Below are 8996 nucleotides of genomic sequence, written 5' to 3' on the forward strand. Positions count from 1 at the left end.
TGTAATCTGTTCATTGGCATAATATAGTATGAACCTGTATATTATACTAATAATTACATAACAAAAGCTGGTTGTTCTTTTGGTATCTATGCAATTAATAATTTGGTACATTGATGATACAACAAACATAACAGTTATAGTTAATTCAGTCAGGCCAGAAGGTTGCTACAAAGATTTGGTCTCTTGAGATTTGATCTTTTGCAAACCAGTAAGTACCCTTTCCATTTAAAGTTTTTGCTCCCATGATAGAATTTTGAGCTGCAATATAATCTACTTAAATTATCTAAAATACAGGAGTTTTAAAATTTATTTTGATTGTATAAACCAAGCATCTGTTTCACTACTTCACCAAAATTAGTAATCTGATTGATAACATTGCCTATGATCTTGGAGTAGACTTTCCTGCACGTACAATCTGTATGCATGCTAAAGATACCATCTCTGCTGTCTGAAATGTTTACAATCTAGGCACATCCTGAGCTTGACTAAAAATAGCTGGCACAAGCTCTTGTTGAAACAGAAATGCTCATGAGGTTAACACTTGTTCTTTGGATTGAGTACCTGTTGTGCGAGGGACTTCTAGTTGACCTCTACAGGCTTTGTGCCAGAGTAGGCTTGTACAAAGCCATGCAGCTGTTGGAGCTACTTTATTCTTTCACCAGGGTTGGATGAAGACCTAGGGCAGTTTTAAATCTGAACGATGATGTTATATGTGATCCAAAGAAAGAGCAATACTAAACTATATTTTTCCCCTGTTTTGGTGTCCCTGCTTGCAGATACTCCAAACAGCAAAGTTAACACATGACATGAAGATGAAGAGAGAAAAATGCAATATTTTATTACTTACCTAAAACAATGCAATTAATACAGGATAAAAACATTGGTCTTAGGATGACAGCAGGAAGAGAAACTAGGCTATTTGTATGCATCCATGCTCTTCAGAGAAGCCCAGATAACTCTGTCTGTCTGTCTGTCTGTGTATGTTTGAGAAATTGATTCATATCATTTGAAGGTTGGCAAGTTCAAAATACTCAAGGTAAGTTGCCAGGCTGTAGCCTCAGAGAGGAGTGGAAACTTAACTTCAAATGAAATCTGAGGTCACATGTTGGGGACCAGGGTATCAGCAAGGCTGGTTCCTTCAAGGCTTTTCTCCTTGGACTGAGAATGGCCATCATTTCTGTTTCTGCAATGTCTTCCCTCTGTAATGGGTCTGTGTCCTAACCTCCTCTCCTTCAGACATCAGTCATACTGAATTAGTGCCCACTAGTAACTGATCTAGTTTGCTTCTCTTCCCGTGGTAAAACACTGACCAAAAACAACTTGAGGTGAAAGGGTTATTTGTAACTTACAGGTATAGTCCATCCTGGAGGAAAGCCACAGCAGTGTCTCAGGGCAGGAACTCGGAGGCAGCAAGTGGAGCAGAGACTGTGCTGGTTATTGACTTGCTTCCTCTGGCTTGCTCAATTACCTTTCAGTTTTACCTTATGTTTTCTTTTTAAAGATTTATTTTTATTGTTTAATATTTATTCTTATTATTTTAATTATATGCATTTGTTTGTGTGTGGGGGGGGTATGTGTACATAAATGTAGGTGCCCAAGGAGATCAGAGGCATCAGATCTCACCAGAGCTAGACTTCTAGGCAGTTGTGAGCCTCCTAAAATGGGAGGAATTATTCAGTTGAGGTCCTTTTCCCCAGCTGGTTCTAGGTTTATATCAAGTTGATGCTGAAGCTAACTATGACAGTGACCGCATATTAGCTTAATTACCTCTGGGAAGACCTCATCTCTAAACACAGTCACATTCTTAGGTCTTGGGGAATAGGATTTCAATGTGTAAGTTTGGGGGGAAGGGTTGGAGAAGTCAGCACAAATACTTCATTTTTCTCTGAAGGAAGACTGGACAGCTTCCGGGCACGCTCACTTATCTCCCATGTTGTCTTTCTTATTTTGTTAGGAAGCAAGGACAAGCCGGAGGTTCTTGGTGTGCTCTCAGAAGTCTGCCTGGAGTTCTCACTCAGAAGATGGAGCGGTCTACCCAGGAGCTATTTCTCAACTTCACAGTTGTCCTGATCACCGTTCTCCTTATGTGGCTTCTCGTGAGGTCCTACCAATACTGAGGGGCCATGCTGCACTTCTGGGAGTGACTGCTGTGTGCCCCGAGCTTCCACTGCTGTTACTGTCATGGGATGCTATTCTTGGTACCACACCATCTCTGACCCGCACTCACGATGCCTGACACTGTTGTGTGTTTTCTAAAGATGCTGTCCTTGTGGGCTGCCAAAAGCTTGTTAGCCAGTGAGCCTTAGGCTTGTTCCCTAGTAAATGCACGATTCAGGCCACCAGGTTAAAATTAAACTGTATTCCTGATGATGCAGAGCAACAACAATGTCTGGTCTGTGTCAACACACATCCCCCAACCCACCCTGTCTGCCACCGAACTAACTCAACCCTTCAGAAGAAATGTACACGGAAGTCTTTGCCAGTCCCTTGAGTTCTCATGTGAATAAAGTTAAGCCACTCATGAAAACGGCTTTTAGAATTTATTTTAGCTCCTGTGTGACCCTTGGCTGGGACTGAAGTGACAAATAGCACATTATTTCTAGCATTTGAGATTAGCCAGGATGCTCCAGCTGCCTAGGATCTGAAAGCAAGACAAGCCAGGGTGTCCCATTTCAAATGATTCCATTGCTTCTCAAACCTTTCCTCTGCTAATCCTACGGCCAGAGGGAGAATGACTACAGCCTGCTAGAGTCTTGGGTCAGAGCCTAGAGTGCCTGCTAAAAGCATAGAATTCCTCTTAAGTCTTGTGCTTTCCCCCATAGCTTTCACAAGAAATGGGCTCAGGAGGTGATTCACTCAGTAAAGCCCTTACTTTGTAAGTTCAAGGGCCTGAGTTTAGACTCTCAAGAGCCATGTGAAAGCCCAGGACAGTGGTGTGAGCTTGTAATTCCAGGTATGGGAAGATAGGAGGCAGAGACAGCTAAGACAGGTCCTGGAAACTTTCTGGCTGGCCAGACTAGCCTACTTGACCAAGTTTCACACCACGAGGGACCCTCTAAAAACAGATGGGGAGGCACCTGAGGTATGACACCTGAGGTTGTTCTCTAACCTTCCCATGCATGTGCACAGATGTTCATGCACACACCTGCATATATAAGTGTACCCCAACATGCACACAAGCATACAACCACATATGTAGAAAACACATGCAAACATGTGAACATGCATACATATATACAAATGCACTCATACACCAAAAATGAACAAGAAATATAATAAATTTTGCTATGCCTGTCTGCAAGTACATATTTAGAATAGTTAACCCCTGAGTGAAGCTAGAGCACAAATCATGCCCCTATGAGTAGCATGTTCCAATTTGGTTCTTGTCCTTATGCAAATAGAACCAGACTCGAGGACAATTTTAAGAAGGGGAAATGGAAAATACACATTTACATACATGTTCATAGGACAAACATAACATGTTGCTAATACATCCTATTTTAGACAGATGGACCACATCTGCTATTTGTGCAGGTTTGTCATAACGACAGGCAAGGGAGATGTTAAACCTCCTGTTGCATGATGCCCTCCACGAAGGTGCTCCTTGCTGAGACTCTATCTGATCTTTCATGGCAACACTCCCTACACAGCACTCTGCTTCTCATCCCTGTCTGCATTCAAAGAAAATCAATAAAGCAGGGAAGGTCTTTCAAGAAATTGATGTAGCCTCCTTTCCAGACCAATTAAATAGAAATATTAGTGGTGGAGCTGAAGCACCCGAGTTAAAACAACAACACAACCTGAACAAAAAGCACAGCATCACCCAGATAGCCTTAGAGGACAGCCAGAGTTGAGGGTCAAGAGCCACCCACTGTGGCTCAGACTGGCATGTGAGAGTTGTTTCTTGAAAGATGGATTCCAGATGATTCTAATGTGTGGAGACATTAAGAACTGATAGCTATGAGAGATTCCCAGCAAAATATGGTCCCTGATGTCCTGGCTCTAATTTTGGAATTAGCTCAAACATGTGGATGTGTGTCTCTATTGATTTAGTGTGTGGGACACATTCTCAGAGGTCTGGAGGGCTCTTGGTTTATGGTTAGCAGAATGTCCTTTATTTGAAGAACACTTGTGAGGACCTACTGGAGTTGAGAAGGTATGTGTGTGGTAGGATGGGGAGGAATGGGCACAAGGAGTGACATGCATACCCTTCAGACATTGGACCCCATACACATTCCCTGAAGCCTGGGTCCTGGTGCCACACTTATAGCAGGGACAACTTGGTGAGTCCACTGCATTCCAGCCCTTTCTGAGGTTCTGTGTATGTATTACCATCAGCAGCTATGGAAACTGAAGCTTGGAGACTTCATTAACTGAGAGTCAGTGGTGAAGCTGCAGATCGAAGATTAAGACAACAGTATCATCCTAATCTTTGCTGGTGACAGCTTCATTGTAGATCTTCAAACAATTTGATGATGTTTCAGGTTTTATCCTCAGAATCTTTAGCATTTTGGCTTCATTAGATAAAGGTAACATTGAAAACCTCTATGGTTTCTCTTACTGATTATCACCTTCTTTCTGTCCCTAACTACTTATCAGGAACATATAGGAGGACTCCCAAAGGACCAGTGTCCACATCATGGATCACCTTAACAGGGATAGGGACATTTACTAACAATCTAAGAGCAGAGCTAGGAATGACACCTAGTACCTTCCACATGCAGGAGCATTAGTCGTTAGAGCTAAATTCCCACCTCACTTATAAGTCTCTTTTTTGTGTGTGACTTTTCTTGGTCTCTTGGGTACTTTGAATCATCACAGTAACTTTTGCTTCCCCCATTGTTGATCACAGGTCTTTGGATATCCCAAACGTGACCCTTGCTCTCTTCTATAATGGAGAGAACTTATTCTAGATGTTGACTAAAGTTCCAGCCCATAGACCTGAGGCCATTCTAACATTTTTCTTTTTGGTTTGCCCATTCATTCATTCATTCATTCATTCATTCATTCATTCATTCATTCACTTACTCATTCAAATACTTATTTTGCAGCTGCTATGTGTTGAGCATTAAACTAACCACTGGAGATAACATGGCTAATAAGACAGGGAAGCCCCATGCTCATGGAGCTTAGTGGAGGAAGACAGGTGTATTAGTCAGCAGTTGGAATGCTGTAATAGTTATTAGACTAGAGAGGGATAGTGTGGAGAGGATTCTGGGCAAAAGGAACAGCAAAGAGCAGAGAACATGGCAAATTCTGGGAACGGGAAACATCTGCACACAATGGAAACAAAGAGTGCCCATCTCATTACTGGCAGCAGTTACACCATGTAAAGGTAGAGCTTAGAGTCCTACTACATCTCTTTTACTACCAAGTTGGATCACCTCTAGGATCCCTTACCCACTAGGAGGGACCTCTTGCCACCAACAGTTGTTAGAAACATGTCCGTTTTACATTGAGCATAGACTCTGGCCTTGGACTTCCTACCCATATTTAATAACAGCAGCCCTACCAATACTCCTCACTTACCATCTCACCTACTGAGTTCTCTGTGATATGATGGTCTCCTCTTCCTGTCCTAAGTCCTGGGATGCCAAGACGTCAGCATTACCCAGAGTTTGAGTTGCTCACATTATAATGCTATCTGAATGAAAAAAAAGAAAGACATCTTATAATGTTGGTTAGATTTTCCTCCTGGTATTTTCTTTCTTTTCTTTCTTTCTTTCTTTCTTTCTTTCTTTCTTTCTTTCTTTCTTTCTTTTTCTTTCTTTCCTTCCCTTCCCTTCCTTCCCTTCCCTTCCCTTCCTTCCTTCCTTCCTTCCTTCCTTCCTTCCTTCCTTCCTTCCTTGTTTTGTTTTGTTTTTTGTTTTTTGTTTTTTGTTTTTTGTTTTTTGAGATAAGGTTTCTTTCTCTGTGTAGACCTGGCTGTTCTGGAACTAGCATTGTAGACCAGGATAGACTTTAACTCACAGAGATCTGACTGCCTCTGCCTCCTGAGTGCTGGGATTAAAGGTATGCACTACCATTTCTTGGCTTACTTCTGATATTTTTTTAATCCCATACTACATTGTGTATCTTTGAAACATCTCATTTTTATCTACTGAAATTGTTCAAGGTTTTAAAGGAGCAGAATGGACAGAATGAATATTACAAAAGGTATATATTAGGTTGTTGTACATGACACAGTCTGGGTTGTTCAGCAATGGCTGTCTGTGCACCAGAGAGGCAAAGAACCCAGTGGTTGCTCACTTCTTCAAACTGGATGCCATGGCAGTCTCAATTTAGTGTTGAAGGCTCGGAGGATTCCTGAAGAACCTTTCTTTTGTATTAGAAGTCTGATAAAGCTGGATTCCAGAATCAGCAAAGGGTGACAACAGTAGTGGCAGCAACAGAGTAGACGCACTTACCAGCAAGGAGCAAAGGTGGGCAAGTGAAACTCAGCATTGCTTTCCCTTCACCCATCCTTATGTCTGGCCACCTCTGGAAGATGTAGCCTACTCTGTGGGAGGGCCTTCTCCTTCAGTTAATACTTCTAGGAAATATCCTTACAGACCCACCCAAGATCCTAGACACGATCAAGTTGACAACCAAGATTAACCATTACACCAACTTATTCCCTTACATTGAAATAAATAACCAAGCTGGGCATAATGGCAGGCACCTTGTGCTGGGTAGTTTCATGTCAACTTGGACCAAGCTAAAGTCATCTGGGAAGAGGAAACCTCAGTTAAGAAGGTTACCCTCCATAAGATCTGACTGTAGGAAAGCCTGTAGAGATTTTCTTAATTAGTCACTGATGGGGAAGGGCCCAGACCATTGTGAGTGGCTTCATCCCTGGGCTGGTGATCCTGGGTGCTATGAGAAAGCAGGCTGAGTGAGCCATGACAAGTAAGCCAGTAAGCAGCACCCCTCTATGCCTCTACATCAGTTCCTGCCTCTAGGTTCCTGCCATGGCTTGAGTTTCTGCCCTCACTGCTTTTGATGATGAACTGTTATATGGAACTATGAGTGAAATAAACCCTTTCCTCCCCAAACTGCTTTTGATCACATCAAAGTGATAGAAAGACACATCTGTAATTCCAGGATCAGGGAAGTTGAGGCAGTAGGACAATGAGTTCAAAGCCATCTCAGGCTATACATATTTTCTGTCTCAAACAAACAAACAAACAAACACCCCAAACTCCCAAAATGGAACAAGATGCACACTCGTATTCATGTCTGACAACTTCAGCACTATCTCTGGCTCCCAACTTCTCTCAATGGAGCTCTGATATAGTTGTTTCCATAAAGCATTCACTTCAATTTGTGTCTCAGCACACTGCTCTAAGAAGACCCCAAGATAATGCAACACAAGCATGTTTCTGGTTTTGCTTCACTACCACAGACTAGTGTACATGAAGTGGTCATAAGGTGATGGTATTTGCACAGTTTTCTTACTGAATTTGGGGCTCTCAATCCATCTAGAAGGAAGGCAACCTGAGCGGACAGTCTATTCTTTAAAACTCATTGTTTTCTATCACTTTGTTCTTCCTTTTGCATCCCTGGAACACAGCTCCTTAGGCTACTTGAGTACATGGTCTGTGCCATACCTATATGGCACTCCCAAAGCCTTCCTCAGCAGGGAGGTGTGTTTATCTCTACCCACAGTCTTTTCCTGAATGCCCAGGGCACCCCATAAAGTAGTCAGTGACAAAGGTCAGCTACTTCTCTTTGTTTTCTTCTGATGCTAACCACTCTTCTAGGCATTTGGTCACTTTTTTTAAAAGTTTTAGAATTATCATCATCATCATCATCATCATCATCATCACCATTTTGTACAGGCCTTTCTTAGTGGATATAAGGCCACCTATAGTCTATCTTAAGGTTGCCTGACTTATCTGCCTCTCTTCAGCTCTCATTTGTAACCACTTCTTGGTATTGGTAGTTTCAAGTATGTCCTCTGTCTTCTCCTGCCATGACCTTGCAGAGCTATCATGTTGTCCGAATGTCCCACTGTTTTCCTGGCTAACTCCTGCTCACTCACTAAGAATGCCATTAAGTGTTGTTGCCTCTTGGAAACTATCCCCAGATAATTCCCTTCTCTCTGGGCCTCATGCCTGAATTCTCATAGCACTTATCACATTGTGTTGGTTTGTTTGTGTCTCTCCCATGTGTGCTTCTTCTCTGTGCAGACAACCTTCAGTGCTTAATTTTAGTTTCTAGTGGTCCAGCATCATCCCTGGCTAAATATCTGTTGTAGACATTATGACTGCCTGGTCAGATAGTAATAGGCTTTGGAATAGATAGATGTTTCTATAACTAAATACATGGTCTGTGCTCCCCACCATGCCTTTTAAAAACAGGCATGTGGGGAAAAAAACTGGTCTAGTTCTAAAAGTTCTACTACATGAATGGGCAAACTAAACTTTTAAAAATCTTTTTACAGTTGAAACAGCCTTCTCAAAGGCTGTTAGCTTCTTCATGAAATATTCATGATGCTTGCTGCTTTTGATCTTTCTCTATCACCATCCTGAAAAAGTTGACAATGTTTATGAATTACTCATCAAAGCCTGATGTGTTGAGCATATCTTCAAGTTCATCTACCAACATGAGAAATTGTCATTATTTAAGTCATGCATAGTTGGGGGTTGAACTTCATATATTTATTCATTGGATGCCTACTGTGTGTTAAGAAATCTCATGGGGGCTGTAGAGATGACTCAGCAGTTAAAATCACTGACTGCTCTTTCAGAGGACCAGGGCTCAATTCCCAGCACCCACATGGCAGTTCACAACTGTCTGTAACTCAAGTTCCAAGAGGTCTGACACCCACACACTGATGGTAATAAAATAAAATAAATTATTTAAAAAACCTTGTGGGTTCTGTTTCATTTAATCATTTTTTATGGTGTGAAATATTTGTTTTTTATTTGAATTTTATTCATTTAGATTTAAAAAAAAAAAAAACAGGGTCTCACTATTGAGCCCAAGTTGGCTTCAAACTCCAAACCCCTGCT

The 8996-nt window shown here is 41.8% G+C and overlaps 1 protein-coding gene across 1 annotated transcript; it reads left to right on the forward strand.

Annotated features, from left to right (window-relative positions):
• Positions 1-1958: 1958 nt before the first annotated feature.
• Positions 1959-2475, forward strand: Sln (sarcolipin). Its single transcript, XM_035444769.1, has one exon. It carries the CDS (start codon positions 2022-2024, stop codon positions 2115-2117), a length of 96 nt encoding a protein of 31 aa, XP_035300660.1. The 5' UTR covers positions 1959-2021; the 3' UTR covers positions 2118-2475.
• The last annotated feature ends 6521 nt before the right edge of the window (positions 2476-8996 follow it).

Source organism: Cricetulus griseus, chromosome 4 (genome assembly GCF_003668045.3).
Source record: "Cricetulus griseus strain 17A/GY chromosome 4, alternate assembly CriGri-PICRH-1.0, whole genome shotgun sequence".
Lineage (NCBI taxonomy): Eukaryota > Metazoa > Chordata > Mammalia > Rodentia > Cricetidae > Cricetulus > Cricetulus griseus.

Bases quoted from the DNA above. Each gene is read 5' to 3' on its own strand.
- Sln (XM_035444769.1), top strand. From the start codon at position 2,022: ATGGAGCGGTCTACCCAGGAGCTATTTCTCAACTTCACAGTTGTCCTG.